The following is a 26425-nucleotide window of genomic DNA, read 5'->3' on the forward strand; positions in this document are numbered from 1 at the left end:
GTGTTTTAATGGTTATTACAACCAGTGAGATGGCACCTTTCTTTAGCAAAGAACTGAAGTACAAATGGAAAAGTTGATTAAAATCAAGGCTTAAATTCTCATAGATTATTTCCTGGAGTCCCCCTTCCATGCCCCTCCCCCCCATTTGGGGTGCTGGACTTCAGCTGTGGTGTGGGGGTCTCGGGGCTTTAGCCCTGCGGGAATGGGGGCGGGCAGTGCCAGGGCTTGGGGCTTTAGCTCCACAGGGGGAGGGTGGCTCAGGGGCTCAGAGTTTCCACCACGGGGCCCCATGGAAATCCTGAAATCAGCTTGTGGTCCCCCCAGGGGTTTAAGATATTTACCAGAGCTCCACTCTGGACAGTTCTGGTTGCATTTTAGCCCTGATTAAAATCGGTTATTTACATTGAGGCATTCCACTTGGTGATTTTAAATAAGCTTCTGTGGGTGTGTTCCTAACTCAGGTGAAGACAAGACAGTGTGGTGTTGTCATACCAGTTAGTGGATCGATTTCGAGGCTGCAGGGGGCGGGGAGCCACATGTGGAACACAACCTGCTGACCATGTGCAAACCACCCACTGCCTTGCCTGCACTAGCTTTGTGGCTGGAGTTAACTTGCTCAAGTTAGGAGTCCCCATTTCTTTCACTGAGCAGCCTGAAACGTGTTGGCTTGTTGAACAGAATCCCTGATTCACCGGGCCCAGCTTTCTTGGCATGCAGTCCTAGGAGCGGGGAGGGTTCGTGCAGCGGTGCCCGTCGTACGGTCCAGGCAGTGTTCTGAGGCTGGCTAATCCCTCTTGCTGTTGAGGAGGCAACGGGAAATGGCAGCTGGGTCACGGAGTGCCCGTGGCAAACTGGGGCCAGGTGTTGGCTCTACAGCTGTGTCAGGCTCTGTGCTGTACCGGTCCCATCCGAAATCCACCAGCCAGAGCTGCCCCTGGAGTCTGATTCCCCACTGCCGTGCACACCTCAGTGATGCCACCTGATGAGAACGGGAGGAAATCCACAGGGGCTAGAAGTCACAAGAACTAAAAAAGGCCGTGTAGGAGTCGCTGAAGGAAGCAGAAAGGGAACGGAGGATAAAAACAGAGATGGGAGGAATTGGGATTGGGGCAGCTCAAATTACCAGCTGGTAGGAATTCTCTGGAGACCTGAAGGAACAAGGGCAGGAGATGCCTTGGGCTAGTGATGCAGACCCCTGGTGGAGGTGCTTATATTGGTTTAAAACTGGCTACCGTAAGTTTAACTTGCCCTGGCTGGTTGAGATGCTATGTCTGTGCATAGTCAAGGTCTTACCCCAGTTGGGGCGATGCTACCCCAGACCTGGAGGAAGTCCATGGGGAACAAGGCCCTAGGTAGGGAGAGGGGGTAAAGTCAGGCTTCAAAGCTTCAGAGTCAGACTCCATACAAATCACGATTGGCTTCAAAACCAGGAGATTTTTTTTTTTTTTTTTTCAAAAAATGAAAAAACATTTGGTTCTTTTTCTCTATTGGCTTCCTGGGTTTGGAGCCCTCAAGAGTGTTTTATTGTCCAGCCTTTTTCCACAATCACGGGAGCTAGAAATGTATTTATTTTTAAAAGGAAAGCCAAGATTCTCATGAAGTCACAGGACTCCAGGAGCTGGGGCTTTTAAGGAAAAACACCAGATTGTGTGCGCCTTGGGATCTGTGGCCCTGGGAGAGGGCACGACTCTCGTCTGGTGATGGGCATGTGATGCCTTGAATTACGCCAGGAGGACCGTGCTCTGGTTTGGCACCACTGCGGCTCTGCTTCCTTCACCAGATTGGCACTGGGGCAGCTGAGGTAGGGTTGGTTCCCCCGGGGAACCGCAGGGCGTCCTGTCCGCTCTGTGCGCGTCCATCAGAGCAGAAGCCCTTTCGGGCAGGTGCCATCTTTATTTTGCGTCTCGGATTGACGTGAGACTTTGGCTCCCCGGGGTGGGCTGTGGAAGGGCAGGATTGGGCCCCCATCCCTGTGTGCGTAGTGAAGGAATCCTAAAACTCTGCCTGCAGATGGGACTTGAGCAGCCAGCTGGGGGCTGTGTGTGTGAGTGGCAGAGCTTTGGGGGAGAGGAGAGACTCTAGGCTAAGCAGTAGTTATACTAAGCCAATTAGCTTTGTAATCTAATTTGTGGATCTAAAAACCGGGGGGGGGGGGCATGATAAAGATCTTGCTCTAGGGTTGTGCACAGAGGCCGGAGGTTCAGATGCACCCTCCTGAGCTCGGCTCCAACACCCAGATCACATTGCAAAACATCTTTTTATTTTAATATGTGGTGGTTTTTTTTGTTTTTTGTTTTTTTTTTTTTTTTTTAAATCCTTAGCTGGGGCCATCTGATCAGCCAGCCCGGGACTCTGCCCAGGGCCAGCCAGCTCCAAGGTCGGCTGGTCTGTCTGGTATATTTTTGTCTGTTTGTCTGGTATATTTCCGTGGGTGTTCCATGCTGGTGGAAGGTGCCGGCCTGATAAACCCTGCGTGGTGGGTGGAGCCTGTCAAAGCCGAAGACCCGCCCCCTCAAATGGGGAATTGGCTAAACAGGGGGGAGGACAACTGATGGAACCAGGACCCCGGTCACAGGGTCAAAAGGATCCAGCGTTGGCTGTGGCACCACGAGCCCCGGACGGCGCCGGATCAATTCAAGGAGGCAGTGCAAGTTGCCTGGAGGAACTCTGCCCTGATGCAGGAATGGATGAGACACCAGAAAACAGACCCTCCCCCAGTCTGAGGGTGTCTCCTCCCCCCCACAACCTCCCCCCCCATTCCTTCTGGATGGCCCCTGGCTTAGCCACAATCCAGTGAGGCCCCAGACAGGGAGGCCAGGAAGGAAAAACTGTTGGGAGAAGTGCCCTGGAAGCAGGCAGGCAGGTGCCAGGGTCTCTGTCTCACCACAAAGGGGCGGGTGTCGGGGGCTGAAAGCTGGCAGCCCTGGAGCCTGAAGGGGCATGAGCAGCAGCAGGGCAAACTCTCTGCAGGCCCTGGTCTGAAGCCAGAGGAGTTGTCTTTGCCCCTGGCCCGTCCGCTACTTGGCCTTGCTGCCGGAAGTGCCGGCAAGGTATGCCACTGGCGTGGTGCGTTTAGGGTACAGCAAAGGTGGCTGTGGGCTACCCTACCTGAGCTAGCTTGAGTCCAGCGAGCGTGGCTAACAATAGTTGTGTAAACAACTCCGCGTGGGCCAGGGAGCTGGGTACGCACCCTGGGGGTCGTGCTGGGCTTTCTAGCTTGCACGGAGACTCATGCTGTGCTCTGCATCCTGCTATTGGTACCCTGCTAGCGGCATTCATGCCCATACCCTTAGGCATCTCCCCTTGGTTATGGCCTAGCCCCACTTCTCCCTGCAGAGCTCACCTGCAGATAGGCAGCGTGCTCTTTGCTTTTGATGCGCTTCGTCATTGAGTTCCAGGCTGGCCACAGCCGCAGCTGCAGTGTTGGACCATGGAGGATGGTGCATGTTACAGAGCAGCAGTGGGCACGGGCCAGCCTCCCTCCCTCTCGGGGTGATTTATTCATTCTGGTTTTGCCCTTGGTGCGAATGCTGAGCTCTTCCCACTGAACGCGGGTGGTTTCTGGAGCTCCAGGGTCAGCGTTCAGTCGCTGGGCTGTGCTCCTTCCCGTGAGCTGGAGGGGAGAGGCTGCTTGTTCCCTTCCCATCCCCTTGAGCCTCCCAGCCTTGCCATTTTCAAGGGACCCCGGTTCTGTGCAGCGCCTCTGTCAAGGTTCCTTCCCCACTCTGAACTCTAGGGTACAGATGTGGGGACCTACATGAAAACCACCTAAGCTTACTTTTATCAGCTTAGGTTAAAACTTCCCCAAGGTACAAACTATTTTACCTTTTGCCCTTGGACTTTCGCTGCCACCACCAAACGTCTAACAGGGATATAATTTGGAAAGAGTCCGTTTGGAAACGTCTTTCCCCACCAAAATCCTCCCAAGTGTTACACCCCCTTTCCTGAGGAAGGTTTGATAAAAATCCTCACCAATTTGTATAGGCGACCACAGACCCAAACCCTTGGATCTTAAGAACAATGAAAAAGCATTCTGTTTCTTAGAAGAAGAATTTTAATAGAAGAAAAAGTAAAAAGAATCACCTCTGTAAAATCAGGATGGTAAATGGATTCAAAACATAGAGAATCCCTCTAGGCAAAACCTTAAGTTACAAAAAGACACAAAAACAGGAATCTACATTCCATTCAGCACAACTTATTTTCTCAGCTATTTAAAGGAATCAGAATCTAACGCATCTCTAGCTAGATACTTACTAAGTTCTGAGACTCCATTCCTGTTCTGTCCCTGGCAAAAGCATCACATGGACAGACGGACGGAGAGAGAGAGGCTTTGTTTCTCCCTCCCCCCAGCTTTTGAAAGTATCTTGTCTCCTCATTGGTCATTTTGGTCAGGTGCCAGCTAGGTTAACCTAGCTTCTTAACCCCTTACAGGTGAAAGGGTTTTTCCTCTGGCCAGGCGTGATTTTTAAAGGTGTTTACCCTTCCCTTTATATTTGACAGCCTCTTGGAGGTAAAGCAGCAGGCTGTCGCTTTAAGTCATCTCTGCACTACCTGGATTCTGGGTCAGCTGGGCGTAGATTAGAGCAGCCCCGAGGGCAGCCTGTGGCTGTGTCACTGCCTAGAATCTCCAGAGTGATGTGCTCTAGGGATGAGCCCCCTTTTGGCCCCGCTGTACTGTGACCTGGCCCTGCCTCTGGCATGCGCCCCTAACTGGGAGCTGCAGGTGACCGGGGGAGCACATGGCCTCTTGTCGCCCCTACCTCCTTCTGTGCAGGGAATTTTCTGGCCCCCGTAAGCTGCTGGGTGTTGTCAGAACGTAACACAACTTTAAAGTTCTTAGAATTCAGAACGATAACACACAAGAGCCCAATCAGAGGGAGACAGAGCAGGCTGCTCCCTAAAGCAGGGAGACCCAGCTCCCCCCACCTTAGGCCAGGTTGGCTCTCTGCAAACCGAATGCATCCGAAGAAGTGAGCTGTAGCTCACGAAAGCTTATGCTCAAATCAATTTGTTAGTCTCTAAGGTGCCACAAGTCCTCCTTTTCTTTTTGCGAATACAGACTAACACGGCTGCTACTCTGAAATCTCTCTGCAAACTGACTCTGCTCATGCAGCCGCTTCCCTACGGAGGCCCTAGCCCGCAAGCAGGACCAGCTAACCCCTTCCAAAGCAAAGTGAGGGCTGGTCATTTTAACAGTTTTCAGTCCACCCCAGCATGCAGGAGAATCTGTCCCAGCGTAATTTATGTTGCAGAAGATTTGGCTGCGCCAACGAGTAGTTCTTGAGATCTGTAGGTTCCAAGCCAGCGCCCGCTAACGTGTGTTGTTTTGTTAGCTGCGGGCTTTTTCCAGCTGTTGTCCTCCGTTCTATATTCATCATGACTGGATTGTCGTCAAACCCACCCTGTAATTTGTCCAGTGGGAATTCCAGTGACATCTGGGCTGCCAGGGACGTAGCCTGGTGGGATCCGCACTTCAAAGCGGGGCCTGGGATGGCTTAGTCTAGCAACATAAAGACTCGGCCCGCACCAATAGGAACCGACACCTACGAATCCCGCTTCCCTGAAAGTGTCAGAAACAAACACGCTTTCCTGCTGGCGTGTGCATGAGAGACGTCCGTGTCCGATGTTTCTGCATGCTGCCATTCATTTGATGTTCTAACTGGTCTCCTCGTGTATCGCCAAACCAGCAATGACATGGAGATCTCAAAGCACTTCACCAAAATGAGTCAGCAGCATTGTCCCCACTTTGGGGAAACTGAGGTGAGGTGAAGTGATTTGTTCAAGGTTGAATAGCAGGGAAGAGAGTGCGGGCGTCCTGACTCTAACCACTCTGCTCTAACCGCTAGGCAACCTCCCCGCTAGGTCTGGGAATAGAATTCAGGGCTCCATAAGGCCAACACCTTGCTCTACCACTAAACAACAGTCCCCTCCGTGAGCTGGAAATTGAACTCAGGAGTCCTGACTCCCAGCCCCCTCGCTCTAACCACTAGATCCCTCTCCCCTTTGGGAATCCGGAACCCCAGAGCCTCGTGCTAACTGCTAGGCCCCACTCCCCTCCCAGACCTGGGATTAGAACCCAAGAGTCCTGACTCCCAGTCCCCCTTCCTCCAAACCCTGGATCCCACTCCCCTCTATGAATGCCAGCTCTCCAATCCCAACCCCTCTGAAGTTTGGGACAACTCCAATCAGGGTCAGGATTTGATGGCTCAGACCGTTGGTTGCTTTTTTATAAAACCACAAAAGAGCCAAAAATAAAATAAGCCCCACGGCCCCATATTTCTGTGCCAGGCTGAGTGAGCCCCCCAGGAGCTGGGAGTTCCAGGGTATTTTGGGGGGGGCTGGGTCCCTTTTGCATACAGATGTCCTCTATGGCTTTTGCTGCCTGCCAGGGCTGTTTGGGTTCTTCCCTTCCCCCTTTCAACGCGCACTGTATTTTTAGAACAGTATTTTCATAGCTCACAGGCAAATCCCACTTGTCTGGAAAGCCGCCTCTCCCTGCCGCAGATAGGAGCGGCATGGGGCGAGCTCTCTAGCCCCCCAGCTGCGAGAGCCAGAGCCTTGTGGCATCCTAGTGGAACCTACGAGCTCCCCACCTGGGTGCTCCGATCTTCACTGCGGGAATAGCCCGTGGCAATTCTGCGTGGTTTATGTTTCTAATCTCATGGGAATTGCCAGACCCGATCAGATCAGTGGTTCATCCAGCCCAGTAGCCCATCTTCAACAGCGGTGCCACCTGCTTAGAGGAAAGAACTTTGCAGGAGGCAGGGAATTTTTCCTCCTGACCCCTACGCCTTGGGGCAAGAAGTGGGAGTGTGTGCAGCTCCTTCCCAAACTTGCCAGATTATTTTGGCATGGATGGTGATGACTCTAGCTATTCCTGTCCTCCCGCATACGCCTCTTGAATCCCTTTTGCCATCGTGCTCAGTGGTCGGCTGCAGGGGTGTCCAGTGGCGATGAGTTCCACAGGTGAAAAGTGCATTGTGTGCGAGTGGGTTTTGGCTGGTGAACGTGCTGGTCTGTGGGGATTTGGCATGCTGGAGGAATTGGTTAGGATGGGGCGTGGCCGGCCGGGGGGAAAGTTATGCAGACCTGGATTGTATGTGGGAAGTAGCATACAGGGCTGTGGGGATGGGTGAGACCATCACGGGGCCTCTCATACCCCTCAAGTCACCAGCGTTTGGAACCTCCAGTAACAGCTGGTCTGGATGCAGCAAGTGGGGCGGGGGGCTGTTTTAACCCCTTCATGGCTGTGCCCGAGTCCTAATGGGTAGCGTTTAAAATCCATGGGCCAGGAGGACACCCGGCTCATCGGCTCTGCGGATCAGTTACTTCGGGCCTGATCCTGAGACGTCAAAGTTGGTGGCCGATGTGGGTTTACTTGCTCTGTCCTAGGCTGCCAAATGGTGGAAAGCGGTGAGGCCAGCGTGCTGGTCAGAGCCACAGATTGCACCCTCAGCAGCAGCAGTAGGATTTAGGGGTGAGTTTTATTTCTCCAGCCAACAAGAGTTTCCCCGTCCATCGGCTGCTTTGCTCTGCCCCAGGCTCTCCTAGGGGTCCTTCCCTGCACGGCTCGCTCCCAGCGGGGCTGCGTCTTGGCCTTTTATCCAAGGACCAGCTGACCTGCCGGCTATGGCCGGATCCCTGGCCTCAGCCCCGTCATCCGGAGGCAGCTACCCCTTAAAAGGCCAGCCCGCCCGATGCCGCATAGCTTCCTTGGCAGCCGCTCGGCCGGGCATGTTGGCCTCTTTCTGTGACGCTCGGAGCATGTGGCAACTGTGAGAGCCAAGCTCTCTCCTGCCTGGGAACTGAGCTGCTGCCATGAGTGGACCCTGCCCCTGGCTTCCATTGAATTCCACCGAGATCTTGAAACGCAGCCGGCCCCAGAGCTGCACGCATCAGTTACCCACAGTCTGCTGAACAGAGCAGCCTGCCACGGAGGCCGGTGTTTGGGTCTGATTTGCATTATTCCCCCCCCCCCCCCCGCCCGGCATATGGCGCCCCTTGTACCGAGATTCCCTGCACTGAGTGTTTAGCCTGGAGCCGCCCTGCCCTGCCAAAGAGCAGTTTAGGATAGAAACCTACCATGATCTCCGCTGAGGTGGAAAGCGTGGCTGTGGGGCAGGCAGGGCGTCCCCTTTCCCCCAGAGCTGGTGGGGCGGGAGGGGGCTGATCCCGAGCGCCCTGCCTGCCGCTTGTGTTGCAATGCTGGACCTTGACGTGATCCGTGGGGTCAACCGCGACGAGGGGGGAAAATATCCTGTGGCCTCCTGCCCGTTTGCAGCCGCAGGAATAGCTCGTCTGACGTCAACTCCAAAAGTGCACCGAGGGGGGAGGGGGAATGGCCCATAAATAACTCTGCTATTAAAAGTCTAGGGGTCGGATTAACACACTGATAAATAAACCAGCGTCCCCTTTGCTGCGCCGGGTCAGAAATTTAAACACCATCCCAGAACGTAGAGCCTGAGCAAGCCTGAGAGCACGCGGGGTATGGGGCCCTGAAAGGTGATCCCTGGGTCTGTTTCCATGGGCACCTTTGCCACAGGCTGGATCTATAGCCTGGGCAGTTGCCTGGGGCAGTAAACACGGGATGGGGGGCAGGGGGTGGGGGATGGGAATGATCAGAGGGTATTGACGGTGGTGGGTTGTCTGTATGGATGTAGGCAACCTCGATTTTCGCCCAGGGCTTTGCTAGAAGGGTGCTGGGGCTGCAGTAGTATTTTTTACTTGTGTTACCCAGGGCATCTAGGAACCCCAGTCATGGAGCCAGGCTCCCTTGGTGCTGGGTGCTGTACAAACACGACCTAAGTGACGCTTTGAAGTTGGCTTTGCGGTACTCAGTGCACCGTGCTGACCGCCCGCCGGGCGTGGCGTGCGGCGTCCCCCAGGACGGGCGCATTGGGGGCAGCGGTGCACCAAGCTTCCCCTGCCAGTGTATCTACCCTCGGTCCTGGAGGGGACCCCAACGTATGGGAAGAGGGAGTGAAGTCTCCCTGTCCCATACAGGCATTGGCTAATGAGGGGCAAGGGCATGGGGTGTCTTTGGTTTTCACGATGCCTGTCCTCTAAGAGCCTCGGTTAATTTCACACATGTCATCGGCCAGCGCGCGGTAACGACTTTCGGTCCCTCCCAACTTCGGCTTGGAGTCGGAGCAGTGACCTAGAGGAGAGAGGCACCAAGTCCTCGCGTCTTCCCCTGAACCTTGGCCCAGTCCCCAGCGGGTTTCACAGGAACATGCTAGGGGAACGTGCCGCAGGAAGTGCCACGGGGATTCCAGCGTTTGCCCTACCGGGATCCGTGCTCACCGCTTAATTCATGGTGCGTTTGGCCCGGTACAGCATCGCAACCCCTACGGCCAGTCCGTCCCGCCAACCAGCCCCAAGGAGGTCAGATTCAGTGCTGGTGTAAACACGTGCTGCTCCACAAGAATCAACGGAGCGATGCAAATTTGCTCCAGCAGAGAATTGGCCCCTCACCCTATTGCCCGGAGGCTGCGGGCCACTAGCTCCCCCCTGGAGAAGAGGTGTTGCTAGAGCCCAGCCCCCAACGCTTCCCCCCCCCGCCCCGCCCCCGGGGGTGCTTTGCGGGGGCTCCTCAGACTGGGGGAGAGGGAGGAGCATTTTTTGACCCCGGTGAATAGTTTTGGCCCTGTGGCTCAGGCGTTCTGAGGACCAAGGGGTGGAACTTTCTTTCCCATCCTGCCCCTTTGGGTTCTGTCCACGGGGTGGCAAGGTGCAGCCCGATAGGTGGCAGCTTCTCAGATCAGCCTGGCAGGTTGCCGGCGGGGCCTGTGGCCTAGTGGGAGCCACCGCCGGAGCCACACGCTTGCTTTCCCGGCTTGCTCTTACCGGGGCCCCTAACTCAACGCAGAGATTTTCCCTTCCCGGCAAAACCTGGGGTTTTATTTCTGGCAGCAATGATGCGGATTACCGTCCAGGGCAATTAGGGCCTCTTGGAGGGAGCCTCCGCAAGCCTCATGCGGTGGCTTGAGTTACTGAGCCGGGCTGGCCTTCCATGCAAAACAAAACAAAAAAGGGAAGAGACCGCATCGAGGTGGAGTCTGGGGGGAGCTGCATTTGGGGCGTCCCGTGCAGGCTTGGCCCCGGCCCCTCCCCAGTCCCAGCAACAGAGGAAGAAGAAACAACTCGCTGTCAGACCCCACCTGCCAGGACAGCGAGTCAAGAAGGGCCGGGGGGGGCCCTGATTGAGCTCTGCCAGCTGGGGACTTCTGCCCGTTACCAGGCCCTGAGCTGTTCCTGCTGCAGCAATACATGGGCTCCAAGAGGTGGGAGACCTGGCCCAGGGCTCTGGGAGAGGCTGTGCTGGGGGTGAAGTCTCCTAGGCTGTTGGGTGGGTGTAGGCAGGACACGGGGGGCGCTGGCTAAGCCATGGGGCAGATTGCTGGGTGCTCCCTGTGACTAAATGGGGGAGGAGCGGCCGGCGCTTTGAGTCCCACGCAGGGTGGGTGGTGTTCTGGCGCCCCAGATTTGCCCCTACTGAGGGCCAAGCTAGCTCCTGAACTCTCACGCTCAGCAGCTCCGTCCCTCACGGCCTGGGGCAACCTCCGTCTCCCAGGTGCATCCTTGTGCCAGGTGCGTCTCTAGGCTCTGTGCGGCTGGGTCCGCTGGCTGGCAAAGGGCATGGCCATGGGTTGAATGAAGCCAGGAGGGGCTTGGTCTGCTGAGCGAGGCGTGAACGCAAAGCCGCCTTTCCCTAGGGGGACCTTCCTTCCTGTGGCAAACCCCCTGTTATCCCCTGCGTCCTGGGGGGTCGGGGGGGATGCCGGGTTCCTAAATTTTCAGTAGCAGCCATTGGCCATGGGTGCCTGCCTGGAGACCCAGCTAGGACCGGAGGTTCCCTGCCCGTTGTCCAGGGTCGCTTTCGTTCCATCAGATGATCGCTTAGAACAAACGACCTAGACCCATCAACCCCCCCGCAACTCCGGGGCCTGGGTCCTCAGCCCTGCCCTAGCTATCCCTGGCGCTCTTTGGGTGACTGACCTGCCCAGGCAGAAAAATAAATTAAGTGCAGCCATGGGAGGGGGGGTGAACCCCAGGCTGGGGGAGGCTAGTCCCCCTAGCCATGCCCCTTCCACCCGAGCCCCGCCTCCACTGTGGCCGCTGGCCCCTGCCCAGTGATCCAGACTCCCGTGGCCCTGGAGAGCTGGGGCAGTGCGGCCTCAGTCCCCCCAGCCCCAGAGCGCTGGGCTGCGTTGCCCAGCCCAAACCCAGGCCAGCCGCGCCCCCCCCCCCAAGGCATCCCCTGGCCAAGCTGCCAGTCCCAGCGCTGGATGTGTGGGCCGATGGCACAGTCAGAGTGCCCCCAACCCCAGCGCTGGGCAGATGGACAGGCAGGAGGCACGGCCGGAGCGCTGGGAGGACGGGTGGCATGGCGCAGCTCTGGGGGCACACCAGGGCCCCTAGCCTGCCTGCCCCAGCCTCTGGCACAAAGGGAAGCACAGGCAGGTTGGGGTCTGGGGTGGAGCCTGGGCAGGGGGACATCAGGCTGTTTGGGAAGGCAGAGCTTTCCCATGCCTACGATACCCACTGCCCATGAGTGCAGCCGTATTAGGGTTAGTTAGCCAGTCCTGTTTGCTATTGCTAATGTGTGCTGTCTGGCTGTTGGGTCTGTCTCGCTGCCCCTCACCGGGGTATCTGAGCACCTTCCACATCAAATCAAGAGCAAAGCCCCTAGTGCGTTTTGTGGGGTCTCTGGCCCTTCTCCCTTTTGGGGCTCAAAACTTGGGGGAGGGTTTTGTTTTGAAGTTTTTTTAAAGATTGGATTAATTTCCTCCAGTCTGGGGTTGGGGGGGGGGGGTCAGGGTTGAAGGTTGGGGTTTGAGGGCAGGAGGGCAGGTCAGGGTTGTCTGGGGGGGAAGAGGGGGATAGGACAGGAAGGTGGTGGTCCCAGTTGAGTGTTGGGGTCTGGAGGTAGCAAATGCAAAGGCTATTTCGAAGCCATCCCCCGTAGACCTTCCGCTGATCTAGTCAATTTCAGACTAGGGGCAAAGAATACTGTAGAAATTAACTTTTTCCTCCCTTCCCCCTCTCGTGTTTCTCCCCCCCCCCTCCCCAAAATCCAGTCTGTCTCTCTCCTGGCTCTGTTTGGCAGGGCTCTCAGCCCTCGTTCCCCCCTCCCACCCCCAGGGAAGCAATTCCACTGACCCCTTTGGTAAAAGCTTCATCTGCTAGGCAGGCCCCTTCGAACAATCCCAGTTCCCTGAGCGTTGGGTTATTTATAGCCGGCTCCTCCCCTCCAGTTCTATTTCAGGTCACCCTGGGCAGCTGCTGTCTCACTTGGTGGAAAGGATGGGAGAGAAAAAAATAAATCAGATAAAGGGAATTGTCGGTGGCGCAATTAGCAAAGGGCTTCACGGGCAAGCCCAGCCCCTTCTGCTTCGCAGGACATCTTAGCTCAGTCATGTTTTGGTGACGCTGGGAGCCAGCTCGGTCTGTCTCCGTTCCTGTACAAATGCCTGATCCGTGCTGTTCCTCCCGGGCTGGGAGCTGCCTCCCGGCGTGAATCAGACAGCGCCTGAGAAGTGAAACCCTCCTTCTTCTCTAGACTAGCGGCTGGACCCCCTTCCGGAACAGCGGGCCCTTCCCACGCCTGGCCTCTGCTGTCTGCAGTTGGCATAAACAGTGACTATTATTATTATTATTATTTTTTGCAAGATTTGAATATTATTTTTTTGGCCCAGCAGACGAAGCTTTTTGGGGTTGCTGTCGAACGCTGCTCGCTGACTTGGATGCTTTAACTTTTCCTAGGAGACCTCCGCCTTTTGCTCTTTGTGGGTGGAGGGAGGGGGGGATGTCTGATGGTTTTCAGCTGAGATTCGGCACAACGGACCCCCCCTCCTGTTGCAAAGGAAAGCTCCCTTGCCCTGCACTGGATTTTAAGGCGAAGGTGGGACAGGGAAGGAAGCCAGTGTGGATTGCCTTGCCGGGCCCTGTAGTAGCTGGTGTCTGAGTTGTTCCTGGCATGCTGCTAATGCCCAGGGCGCTGGGGCTGCCCGCAATGTTGCAGACTATTTACGAGAGCGAATCGTGTTTTTCTTCAGATGGGGTACCCGGACGCGAGCAGTCGCTGGAGCTCCTTTCGCGGACTCAGATCCATGGCCTTCCCGTGGCAGGTGAGTGCAGCGCGATCGTTAATAGGGCCCTGTCAATGCTGTTGATTGCCCTGAGCTTCTAGAACGGAGCAGGAGGTGCCTCTGGCATTGGTGGGGGGCTGACCCTGCCACGGGGCTGCTCCATCGGTGCAGGGCACTGTGCAGCTTGTAGGATTGGGCCCACAGGGTTGCAAACACGGAGCCGGGTTCATAAAATTGCCCAGGGGACAGGTTTTCGAGGGCTCAGCGCTGGTGCTCTGAGGCAGGTTTTCCAAAGGGTGCTCTGCCCCACTCGCCCTTTCGGAAATCTGGCCCTGATTCTGGGTGCTGAGCTCTCTTGGGAATTCTAGTCCTAGGGCACGATCCTGCCATGTACGCTGAGCCCCGCCATGCAAGAGTTGCTCAGGGTTGGGTTTACCCTTCGCGGAGCCAGGCAGATGGTCAGGGTTTCATAATGCCATGTGGCTTTTCTTTGGATCCTTTGAGTCTTCGCTCCGGGGTTAAGGTGCTCGGAAGCTGAATGAAAGCCTGGGAATATGGGACGGACTTGCCTGCCAGCAGGTGTTTCTGCCAAGCAACCTTTTCCTTTCCCTGTCAGAAGTACTCAGCTCATGGGTTGATTTTGATGGCGGCCCCATGATATTCCAGCTCCTGCCACGTCCCTGAGCCAGCCAGCCGCGGTGTCAGCCTGGGCCAGATCCTCAGCTGCTGTAAATGGATGTAGCTCCACTGGGTTCCACCCTGACTTACAATTGAGCAGCTGTCTCTGTTGCCCCTGCAACAGATTCAGATTCAGCCCCTGCTGTCCCTCAGAGCCGGATCCAAACCTGGGGGGAGTGTATGGCAAGACCCCCTCCCCCCCTCCCACCAGTAGCTGCAGTGGGCTTTGGATTGGGTCCTCAGGACACAGCTGGCTCTGAATAGAGACCGTGGTGGGTGGCAGCCCGCACCAGTGCCCACTGCCGAGGTTTTGGCTCCAAGCTGGCACAGTTGGTAGCTGCAGAATGGGTCACTAAACAACCTTTTGCCTGGAGAGGTGGCAGCCCGGTTTCCCGTGCCGTGTCCGTGGAGGGGTTGGGTCTCTTGAAGTTGTGTTTGTTGATGGGAGCGACACGCGACCTTGCGCTGAGGGACGACGTGCCCAGGGCTTGAGGCGTTCAGCGGGGCACGGCTCCCATCCCTTCACGCGCGCGCCTCGTTGTCCGGCGTTGATTCATTTAGCTGCTGGCCACCTCAGGGCGAGGGGCTCTGGCTTTCTAACCTCCCAGCGCCGTTAGCCTCGGCGGCGTTTAAGGAATGAGAATCACTTGGGGCATCAGTTTCCAGCATGAGCCCCTGCGAGCAGGGAGGGTTGGTCTGTCAGTGACAAGGGCAGAGGGTGGATGCAGGGACATTCTGCCCTGATTTACCACCCCCACCTCTGGCTTCCTGAGATCTTCAGCCCTCTGAAGGCAGAAGGGAGATATTCCCTCCCCTCTTCCAGTTTGGCCTGCAGCCCCATTCAATGCCCGGTTGCATCTGGCTTCTGCAGACGGAGCCCCCTGCAGCGCCGGCAGCCCCTCGGATCTCAAGTGGACAGCGTCAGCTTCCATTTTAGCCCCGGCTCACTGCCTTTAGGTACCTGAGATGTTAATATCACGGCCTCCCTTCCTTCCTCCCCTCCCTGGATTGAGAGATGCCTCCGAACTGCTGGGCTGCCCCCACCCCTCCTGTAGCTGACCTCCTCTCAAAATTGCACAGCCTGTGGGGGCCCCCTGTCTTCTCATCACAAAGAAGGGCTCCGTGTTCACAAACAGCATCCATGTACTTGCATCAACCTGGATGTGGAGTTTGGAGCTGGTGCTCATAGGGTGAAGGAAATGGGGGGCAGCAGAGGGGCGTGGGGGTGCAGGAGAGAAACACAGAAGCCTGTCGCCTTATGATTGTGCAGAACCGTGCGCAATGGGGTCAGTGCCTGCCAGGCTAGGAGACGCGCTGGCCCGTCAGTGCCTGGTGTGGCAAATGGGTGAGTGAGGGTGTGTAACAAGGGTAAGCAAGTGAGAGGATGTAGGGCTGGATGAAGCGCAGGTAGTTATGTCAGCATTACCTAATCCTGGTGGAGTTTGCAGCTGGCCGAATCCCCTGGCTTTGGGAGGATTTTCTTGTGCGTGCGCGTGCGTCAGGATTTGGGTGCCTGGTTACTACAAGTTGTAAAGCAGCCTGGCTGGGGCTTGGTCTGACTCCGCTTGGATGCTGTGGCTCCGTGGGAAGTGATGGGTTTGATGCAGGACTCGCAGGGTGAGCTTTTTTCTCACAACGCACAGTCAACCTGTGGAACTCCTTGCCGGAGGGTGTTGTGATGGCCAATACCATGACAGGGTTCAAAAAAGAACTAGATAAATTCATGGAGGATAGGTCCATCAATGGCTGTTAGCCAGGATGGGCAGGGATGGTGTCCCTAGCCTGTGTTTGCCAGAAGCTGGGAATGGGTGACAGGGGATGGATCACTTGATGACCTGGTCTGTTCATTCCCTCTGGGGCTCCTGGCATTGGCCACTGTCGGAAGATAGGAGATTGGGCTAGATGGACCTTTGCTCTGACCCAGTGTGGCCGTTCTTATGTTCCCATGGCCTCGTGTTCAGTTATCGCTGGACTTGCCTGGAGACGCTCTCAGGATGAGCTGCGGGGTGGGGAAAGGGGTAGGGAGTGGGGGGCGTGGGCATGATCCTGGCCCTTTCAAAGCGGGATGGTTTTGGTGTGCAGGTGAATGCAAAGATATGCCTGGAAATCCATCCTGGGCAAGGTTATGACTTTGTCACTGAATTTTTTAGTAAATTTCGTTGCAGAGGTGGGGTGGGGGGACCAATAAGCCACAGAAAGGTCACCAAATAATGTTGTTTTTTGCTCCATCAGTATACACAAGACAGTAGTGGGGGGTACTGAAAAGTGAGGCTGGGGGGCGGAATGGGGGAGCAAAACTGATCTGCACTCGCCTCACAGCGGCAGCTCCTGCCCACGAGTCTGGGCCCGGTTCCTTGCTCTGGGCATTGAGACCTGGGACATGTGGTCGTAGCGTCACTCAGGTTTGGCTTATCTGCCCCTCTCTGTCTATGGAGGGGTGGACGGGACAAACCAGAACGGCCCAGTGACCCCGTGCGTCAGGTCACAATGCCGCTTGGCTTGGGGGCTCTGATCACCTGTGGTTTCACAGCCAGCTCAGGGGAAACGCAAAGCCACCTGGTTTTCAGCCCAGAACGGAGGCGGTTCCAGCTGGAGTCTGTCTAGGGCTTTATTGAATAGAATATTAGTAGCCACCAGTCAGGCACTTTCCCACGACAACAAAATCGGGGCAAACCGTTTAACTGCCCCCCCAATTCACAGCGGCGTTTGCCCTCTAACTCCTGCTGCCCTATAGACAGCAGCTGGTCAATATGGTCTGACCCTGTGCGTCCATAGGGCTCAAAAAGAGGCAGAGCTCCCTGCTCCCCATTTCACAGAAGGAGGGAAAGTGATTTGCCCAGAGAGACACAGCAAGGCAGCGGCAGGGCTGGGGATTACACCTACGTCTCTGCTCCCAGGCCCCTGCCTTGCCCCACCGCTGCCTCCAGAAGTGAGCTTCTTATGCACTCACTGCACCTCAGCCTCTGTCCAGCTCTGGAACTGTTCAGCCGGCGGTTCCCCAGAATGCAGCCACCTGCGGACCCTGGATTGTGCTCTGGTCGGCGCCTGTCACCTGGGGCAGGTGCCGAACGAGGCGCGTTCGAGCTTTAAGCGCTGCTGAGCTGTGAAGTTACAAAGCGCATCCCGGATGGGCGCCCTCCAGTCATGGAAATGGGCGCGGCGCATCTGATCGCACAGCGCTAGCCGGGGGGGGCGCGGCACGGAAACCCCACCTGTCTTGCTGCTTGTGTCCAAGGGAAGCTCGTGCCTCGGCCCCTCGGTGTGAGTGTTTAAAAGGAGCGCGAGTCACCGTTCGCCAGCCGTGAGTCACCCTGTCTGCAAAACCAGAGGGCCGGGAATGCAGGGCCGCTCCGGCCAGCTCACCGGCTTGGCATCTCCGAGGGTACTCGCACAGCATTGCCGGGCCATGCTAATAAAGGATTTTTTTTTAGAGGGGGAGGAATGTGGAATGTAAACACATGTTTCAAATAGAAACCTGGTAACCTTCTGGGATAAACAGGCGGTCACGGGGCAGGGGGAAAGGCAGGAGACTCCACATGGGACGTTTCAAGTGATATTCCACCCCTCTCCCCTTTCATTGTCGGGGTGAGAGGGAAAAATGGCAAAAGAGTTAACCCTGGGGTTCATGTACATTGCACGCTAACCCCAGACTCAGGTGTGAGTCCAAGCCCCTCTTCCATCCACACGCACCTCAGTCTGACTTGGATTGGCGTGCACTCAGGAACCGGGTCCTAGAACCCTGTGAAGGGGGCTTGTCAAAACCCAAGTCCTGCAGTGTGGATGCTCCGGCACGGGGTTGGAAATGCCAAGGCCACAAACCTGGGTCCTACAGACCCAGGGCCCAATGTGCAGTATAGACATACCCTCTGTGTCTTAAACCAAGAACTTAGGCCCACAAAACTGGAGGCACTTTTGAGATGGCATTTCTACAGCATTTTGCTCCAAACTGCTTCAGAAATGATCACGCTAAAATGCAGCAAGTTCTGGGGTGGAGGGCAGCAGGCCACTTGGCATGCTACACACAAGAGTTATAAGGGGATTGGATCTGATGGCTCCCACCGGATCTTGGTCCACACTGTGTGTTGGCTTCTCCTGGCCAAGTCTGGGGCTAGTTTGGGAGGAGCAGACGGCACGCGGGGCAGAGACCTGAGGTTTGGGATAGCACAGCATCTTGCTGGTCAGGGTTAGTGCCTCGGTAGAGGGATGGGAGTGGTGCACAATAAAAGGTACTGCAGGTCAGGAACCAGGGGCTGGTGGCAGTGGAGTCGTGGGGAGTGGCACTAAAAACCAGGAGCCCTAGGTTCCATTCCTGGCCACTGACTCTGTGGCCTTGGGCAAGTCATTCAGCTTCTCTGTGCCTCAGTTTCCCCATATCTTGTTTATGTTACAGAAGTGACTAAAGGCCTGATTGTGCTCTGTGCTGTACAAACACACAGTGAAAGATGGCCCCCGCCCCAGAGAGTTCTTAGGCTAAATAGACAAGACAGCTGCAGGGTGGGAGGGGAGACAACTTGCTGGAAGTCACTCAGTGGAAGAGCTGGGAATGGACCCTGGGTCTCCTGACACATGCCACTGTCACGGAGTCCCCGGGCGATGCTCTGGACCTGCTCCCTACGGAGCCAGGCAGGACTCTGGGGAAGTCTCCTTTCTGGGCGCAGCCCGTCTGCAGGTCACACAGCTCACCCGGCTTCCCCCTTCCTGGGTCTGACCTCGGGGCATTCGGCATCCTCTGCCCCTCCGTGTGCTTCCCACAGCGAGTCCGCCCAGGCGGGGTCCTGGGGAAGCCAGAGGGTCCTGCCCCCCAACTCCGCAGTCAGACGGGACTCTCAGCCCGCCGGTTTATTAGATGACAGGAACATGGTCTAAACCAGAGCTTGTAGGTGCAGAGAACAGGACCCCTCAGCTGGGTCCATTTTAGGGGACAGGGAGCCAGACAACCCCGTCTGCACTTCACTCCATGTCCCCAGTCAGCCCCAAACTACCTCCCCCTCCAGCCCCTCCTCCTCTGGGCTTTGTCCCTTTCGCCAGGAGGTCACCAGATTCCTTTGTTCTCCAACCCTTTAGAATCATAGAATCATAGAATCATAGAATATCAGGGTTGGAAGGGACCCCAGAAGGTCATCTAGTCCAACCCCCTGCTCAAAGCAGGACCAAGTCCCAGTTAAATCATCCCAGCTAGGGCTTTGTCAAGCCTGACCTTAAAAACCTCTAAGGAAGGAGATTCTACCACCTCCCTAGGTAACGCATTCCAGTGTTTCACCACCCTCTTAGTGAAAAAGTTTTTCCTAATATCCAATCTAAACCTCCCCCATTGCAACTTGAGACCATTACTCCTCGTTCTGTCATCTGCTACCATTGAGAACAGTCTAGAGCCATCCTCTTTGAAACCCCCTTTCAGGTAGCTCTCTGAGCTCTTTTAGCTCTCACCTTGCAGGGGGGGAAGGGCCCAGGCCATCAGTTGCCAGGAAACAGGGTGTCGGCCATTCTCTGTGTCCAGACCCCTGCACACACCTGCCCTCTAGGGTTCTGCAATGATCATACACCCTTATCCCACCCCCTAGATACTTAAAAACTGTATAGGGGAAACTGAGGCACCCCCACAATATTCAGAGGAAACATTAAGAACAGTCCCGCTTTATCACAGCCACCCGCTAGGTTGTACTCTCTCTCTTGCCTGATAGCAGCTAGTGGTGCTGACCTACCCTTGTAAAGTGCTCTGAGCTCTGCCGCTGAGGAGTGCCAAGTATTGAAATGTGCAAGCAGGGAATGAACTGATAATGGCAATTTCCAGACAGATGCATTTAGGACGTGTGCACAGACTGCAAAGGGTTAACCTATGGATGGTTACTAGCTTGGATCCTGGGGTAGCCCGCTCTCTCCCAGCATCCAGGGAGCTGAGATGCTAGTGGACGCAAAGGAGAAAAAAAACAAACCATAACGGGCGGTGCTGAAAGATCCCCATCCCAGCTATTGAAATTCCCATTTCACAGCAGTGACTTTTGTCGCTGTGAAAACCCGGCTGGCTTTTACGCTGCTGAATGTTTCCGGGGCTGTTGCCTTGGGAAAAGCCCTGCGCTGGTTTTACAGCCTGCTAGGCTGTGGGATTGCAGTGTGCATGCTGTCTGGGCTGCTGTCACCCTCGCTGCTCATCAGGGCTGGGGCAGGCCAATCTGAGCCCCTCCGCAGAGCTGTCTGGGTGTCCCCCCTGGACGCATTACACAAGGTTCAGCCTTGCCCTGTAAGGGAGAAAAGAGGAGCATGTCAGGGGGAGGGTAACCAGACCAGGGGTCCGCAGACCTGCGTTCCATTCCCACCTCTGCCACTGACTTGCTGGGTGATCTTTGGCCAGTCACTTTAACCTCTCTGTGACTCAGTTTCCCTTCTCACTCTGTTTTCAAGTCGGAGCTCTCTCGGGCAGGGCTGTCTCTCACCAGGTGTCTACGCAGTGCCCAGCATGGGGGGCCCTGATTTTGACTGTGGCCGCGGTGCTACTGGAATAAAAGTAATCTGACTCTTAAATATGTCCAGCTGGGGCTGTGATTACGGGGGAATCTGCCCACTTTGCTATGCAGCTCATGGTGAGTGGGGTGATGTTGTATCTCATTTATTTCAGCCTGGACACTTTCACTTGCTGATTCTCACACACCAGTCCTGTGCTGCCAGTCAGGTTGAAATGTGTCTTCTCCCCCAAACAGCTGTCAGAGCGAGGGACCGGCCACCCCGGGGTGCTGGATTGCAAAACTAGCCCAGGCTGGGTACTTGACTCTGCCCTGAATGTTGTTGGGCTCAGGTTGTGCTTGGCGGGGTGTGTGTGTGTGTCTATGACAGCAGGGGAAGGGGAAAAAATCGCTGGGGAGGGAAATGGATCCGAAAACAGGAGAGAGAGAAATGCAGAGATGAGACCGACTGAAGGAGCAGAGACAGGAGAGAGAGAAAAACCACCTTGTGTACTGACCTGTTAACGATTTATATTTCGGTGCCATCCAAGGGTCCCGATCGTACCCAAGCGTGGCGTGAGAGGCAGTCCTTGCCTAGTCAGGCTGTCTCTAGGGCAGCCCACTTATCGTGTGTGTGTGTGTGTGTGTGTGTGTGTGAGATTTGAACTGAAGCAACCCCTAGGGTCTTGCCCCCCCCCCCCCCCCCGCAAAGCGTGCCAGGTACTGCAGAGATGTAGTGAGACAGCACTGGCCCCCAGGAGCTTACCGTCTAGAGAGACTGGGCGGACATCAGAGAGGGATTCTGGGCCACGGAGGCCCAGAGAGGTTAAGGGCTGGGTTTTCAAGGGCTCAACCCCCCACAATTGGGTCCAGATTTTCAGAAATCCTCAGCCCCCAGCGGCAGCCACGGTGACACCTCTGGCACTGTTCTCCGCAGAATGAGGCCCCAGCCCTTTTGAAAATATACCCTAGTGTGACGTGCGTAGGACCCCACAGGGAGTGTGTGTGGGCCACCAGGTCTCCTGTGCCCCAAGCCCCCTTCCCCCCTCTTGTGTCTTACAGACATCAGATCCCACCAGACTCCCCCCTTTTGCTGGCAGGAAGAGCACTCCTGGGAAGTTGGGGTGCGATTGGCAAAGACTGATCCCCTGAGTGTGATCCCTCTGTCGCTGGTGTGAGTCCAGAGGCCTGGGTGGAGCTCACTCCTGGTTTACACTGGTGAAAGTGGGCCCTCTGTCGCCAGAGCTCCATGGGCAGCTGGTGCCAGCTGTGGTAGTGGACTCACTCTGGTGGCTCCAACCCCGCTCGCTTGATTTCTCAATCCAGCTATTCCCAGTGGCGACGTGATCATGTAGGGCGCTTTCGAAAGCATGCCAGCGGCTAAGAATACTGGGCCGGTATTTTTAGAGCTGAGTTTTAAGCTGCTTTTCGCTGCCAGCTTGGCAGCAAGCGCTGCTCTAATCCCGCTCCGCTGCGGAGCCTGGCAGCTGTGTTTGTTGCGGGAAGGAAGCTGCGCTCCTGCCGTGCCATGGCCTTGCCAGGCAGCTGGCTGGAAAGGAGAGGTAGAGCAGGCTCACCAGCCTTAGTTGTACGGTTTATTTCTTTGGTCCTTTGTAAAGGCCTGGGAGACACTCATCATCCCTCTCTGCATGGTGGAGATAAGATCTGACCCCACCATGATGCCACGCTGGGCCGCTAAGGGTGTTCTGTATTGCAGTAACCTCCAGCAGCCCCAGTTGAGATCACAGCCCCGTGTGCCTGATGCTGTACGTACGCCTGGCAAAAGACAGCCCCTGCCCCGGGGAATTGGCTATCTAAGCAGTGGGAGAAGGGACCAGCCCTTGTACTGAGAGGTGAAGTGACTCGCCCCAGGACATGCAGGGAGTCTGTGGCAGAGATAGGACGCACCATCTTCCAAGTTTGAGGCCAGAGCTTTTAACCCCAAGGCCAGCCGTGCTTTATGCCCTGCCTCCCTGCCATCCAGCCTTAGCTACATGGCTGTACACGGGAGGGAAGAGTTCACGCAGGGCGGCCCCGGTTAGCCAACCAGTTTATAAACCAATTAACTCATAAACCAATTCAACTCAGCAAGATCTTGTGATTCTTGTGTAAACAAGGCTCGAGGTCCCAAGGCGAAGGCGTGATAGTTTCCTGGCCTCCCAGATGGGCCGGGGAAGGTATCACCCCAGCCTGAGCAGACGAAGGGTGGGGGATCCAGTCCTAGCCAGGGAGGGAACCGGACAGGTCCAGTGCTGGCCGGCGGCTGCCCTCAAGGCTCTTCATGGTCTGGAGAAAACTTTCTCTGATCTGGAAATAGCTAATGCAGGGGCACCTTGCAGGCAAATGTAAAATCCCCTGTAACACCGGGCGACACCTCCCAGTGGAAGCTGCTCCTGGCGGCTGCAGGTTTTAAACCCTGCTGGTGGTTCTGCAATCAGCTGCATCCACTTGGCTCGGAGCAGAGCCCGGGAACCGCTGCTGCCTAGCTCAGAGCCCTGGGGGGGTGGGGTGGGGGGGGCTGGGGTTCTGGCTCTGCCCCCCGGGGAAGCTGCCAGGGCGTTTGGTTTGGGCCCTTCTCTCAGCAGGGGAGAAGTTTCAGTGGCAGAGCAGCGGGGCCGGGGAGAGCCCAGACGGGCGGAGGCTAAAGTCGCCCCGTGCCCTGCAGGGAAGCTGAGCTCCTGGCCCTGGGGCTCTCGTTGGGTTCCCAGTCCTCACTGCCACCAGCTGTCCAAGCTGTGAGGGAGGAGAGGGCCCCGGGCTGGACCTCAAGGGCTTGTCACTGACCTTGGGCAAGCTGATGGATCCACTCCCCTCCGTCACGGGGATGTTGGGAGGCTGGAGTCCAGCAGTGAGGCCGAGGTGCTTGGGGGCCTGCATGGCTGGGGCGCTGGGTGACCTCTGAGGGGCTGCTGGGAGCTCAGGAGCTGGGTGGTTGCTTCCAGACAGAGGCTCTCCCTGTCCCCTGGGGCGTCCCTCCCCTGCCTACTCTCGCTCCCTGCAATTGGGGTGCAGCATTGATTCCTGCACGGTGTCCCTCTGTTTTACAGGTGAGGAAACTGAGGCACAGGGACATCCAAGCCAGAATTTTCTTAAGTGTTCAGCACCCACAATTGGGGCTAGATTCCCCCCCCCCCCCGACTCGCCCCCGCAAGGAGGTCAGTTTCCCATTTAAGCACCTAAATAAGCAGCCTTATTCATAGAGGGACTGGGATTCAGGACATGGGAGAGTGTGGCCTAGTGGCTAGAGTTAGGTTGCAGGACTGCTGGAGTCTCTTCCCAGCTCTGCCACTGATATGCTATGTGATCTTGGGCAAGTCCCTTTCTGTGCATAATATTTTAACGCTTTTGTCCAGGGGGCTTTCAGATCCTTGGGGGGGAAATACTCTGTGTGTCTTTATATGCTCCCTCCCCCTCATCCCCCCGTGCCCCGGCCCACCTGTCTGGATAAGCTCCGAGGGGTTTGCAGTGTTCGCAGCTCTTTTGGAGGAGAGGGACATTTCAGGAGGACAGAGCATCCTGGTTCGCTCCCCTGCACAGAGTGATTCTGGCCCTGAGTCTTCCCTGCAGGGGCTGGCCCCTGCTGTCGCTGCTCCATGGGGAGGAGGCTCCCACCAGCAGCCTCTCCCCTGGCCTTGCAGACCCTCTCTGGGCAGTCCTCAGAGCTGTTTCCTTGGGTGCTTGCAGCTGGGCATTGTCCCTGCTGCTCAAGAAGAATTGCACCATCTCCTTGGAGTGGAAAGTTAATTGCGTGCAAGTGTCAGGCGCGAGGTCCCCTTGGTCCCAATTAAAGCAGTGGGAGCCTGTTTGTTGGGGGCTTCCTACCTACGTAAATCCCTCTCCCCAGAGCGCCTACCACCCCTGAGGAGTGTCCCTCGCTTCCAGGCACGGCCGAGACTTCCCTGCACCTCAGACTGCCCAGGGATGGGGCAGACCAGGGAGGGAAAAACGCGGGAGAGATTTGCGCCTTCCTTCAGGGAAATCTGAGCTTTGTATACTTGTCCTTTCGCAGTCCCTGGCTCCCCCAGAAGGGAGTGCAGTGGGGGCATGGTTGCACTGATGTGGGGAGCATCCAGCCTGTCCCAGCAGGGGGTGCGGTGGGGGGGATGGTAGCGCTGACGGGGGGGGGGGGGAGCACCCAGCCTGTCCCAGCAGGGGGTGCGGTGGGGGGAAGCACCCACCCTATCCCAGCAGAGAGTGCAGTGGGGGGATGGTAGCACTGACGGGGGCGGGGGAGCACCTAGCCTGTCCCAGCAGGGAGATAGTGTCTATGCCCGGCACCAATACAGGTTTCAGGAGGTGGCTGTTCAGTGGGGATCTCTTTACAAACGGGGATCCTGCACCTGATGCCTCTTGCGGGCTGGATTTCTTCCCTGGGTTTTTAGGGGGCAGGATCTGAAGTGCTCTGGATTTCAAAAGCAGGGTGCAAGGGCCGGCTAGTGGGTTAGAACCTGGGGCCGGAGAGCCAGCGCTCCCGGGTTTTATTTCAGGGGCTCAGCTCCTGCTTCGTGCTTAGAGAGGGGCCATTGAAGCAGGACTCCTGGGTTCTCGTCCCAGCTATGCCAAAGGCCCGCTACGTGACCCAGAGCAAGTTGGTTCCCCACTCGGTGGCTCAGTCCTGCCGGGCGGTAGGGTGAGGTAACCCCGATGCGCCCCTCGAGCTTTTACCATTTGCAAAGTGCTCTCGAGAACCTTTGGACAAAATTCCAAATCTATTATTATCCTGGCTGGGGGTTTTCTTGGCGGGGGGGGGGGGATTGAATCAACACAGACGCCAAGACTGAGCTTGGAGACGAATTCCTTTCCCTTAAAGAAACTGGGGAAATCTCTCCAAGGGCTTCGGAGTTATAGGAGTGGCAGCAACTGTACTGGTTTCCCGAGGCGACATGGGGACCCCTCGGGATCTGCCCTTCCCGCCCCGGACTTCTGTCACTTCGAGATGTTCCACCACCCAGCAACCTTTCCTTTGACCACGATGATCTCACCATTGTTGCTTTCAGAGGTTGCCAACCTGGCTGTGACGGCAGCCTCCAAAAGGGACTGGCCCAGCTTGGGGGAGATAAATTCCACTCTCAGATGGACCCGTGGCTACCGTAATCCCTGGCCACAGGGGTGGTTTGATTGCACTGTTTGTTTACAAAGCTGTTTTCTTCCCCTTCAGACCTTCACAGGCTCTTTTAAAGAGACACCGTTCTAAAATAAGAGTGAAGTTGAACTCACAGGGCCTGGATTTTCTGCAGAGCCTGATTCTCGCTCCCGGCAGCGTAAATCAGGAGTCACTCCACTGGCACAAAACGGCCAGGAGCAGAGAAGAGTCGGGCTCAAAGGGTAAAAATACACAGAGTGTTTCTGGTGATGACCGTCGTAAACCAGGGTCGTGGCAGCAAAACCAGAGGCTGGCAAGCACCACCTGCTAGGGAGTTTTGAGACGGGTCGTAAAACTCCTGAAAATAGATTCAATGCAGGATGAAACTGCCGGCCGTTTTGGTACTACCCCCCATCAGTCTTTCTTTGAACATTCCTTTGCAACAGTAGCATGGCTAGTGGGTAGTGGTCAGGTAATCTGTTTTTGCCCAGCTGTAATTCAGCCCAGGGACTGGGGTGACTCTGTTTAGTTTGGGTATTTAGCTGGCCTCTTGTTACTGATATCCAAGCACCTCACGCTCTTCAGTGTATTTATTTTCACTCCCCCCTGTGAAGCAGGGCAGGGCTGTTATCTGTTTGTACAGATGGGAAACTGAGGCACGAAGAGGCTAGGTGACATGCCCAGGATCACAGAGTCTGTGACTGAGCAGAGGTTTGCACCCACCTCTCCCAAGTCATAGGTCAGCACCCTAACCACTGGGACGGTGACGGATGAAGTTAGGGGCCTGGAGATGGTGGTGTGGTCCCAGCCCCAGACAAGGGCTCAGAAGATCTGGGATTTATTTCCAGCGTTGCTGCTTGACTCCCTATGTGTGACCGTGGGCAAACCACTGAATTTCTCTGCCCCTCAGTGTCCCACTGTAAAGCTGGGACAATTCCCCCTCCTGCCTGGTGTTGTCTATTGCCGGCTCTTTGGGCAGGGCCTGTCTCTGCAGCACCCAGCACCCTTGGGTGCTGCTGTCATATATAACAGTAAGGAAAGGACGGAAGGCCCTGGATCTTTCAGTGCTCTGGCCCTGCGGTGTCCCCGCTCCCCTCCCAGTGAAAGAGGGAGATGGTTGAGGGCAGCGCACACTT

General features: G+C 56.3%; 1 protein-coding gene across 9 annotated transcripts in view; it reads left to right on the top strand.

Annotated features, from left to right (window-relative positions):
• Positions 1 to 26425, top strand: part of HDAC5 (histone deacetylase 5) — a 104630-nt gene that overhangs the window by 26347 nt on the left and 51858 nt on the right. For 5 of the 9 annotated variants that reach the window (XM_038385167.2, XM_038385169.2, XM_038385177.2 and 2 more), the window contains exon 1: positions 12965 to 13130. The exons of 1 other annotated variant lie outside the window; for it this stretch is intronic. In XM_038385167.2, the coding sequence (XP_038241095.1) occupies positions 12980 to 13130 (151 nt within the window). In that variant the 5' untranslated portion in view covers positions 12965 to 12979. Of the gene's footprint in view, positions 1 to 12964; positions 13131 to 26425 lie in introns of those variants that run through there. 3 more of the 9 variants (XM_038385176.2, XM_038385171.2, XM_043503491.1) reach the window with 1 other exon arrangement.

Source organism: Dermochelys coriacea, chromosome 27 (genome assembly GCF_009764565.3).
Source record: "Dermochelys coriacea isolate rDerCor1 chromosome 27, rDerCor1.pri.v4, whole genome shotgun sequence".
In the NCBI taxonomy this organism is placed as follows: Eukaryota; Metazoa; Chordata; order Testudines; family Dermochelyidae; genus Dermochelys; species Dermochelys coriacea.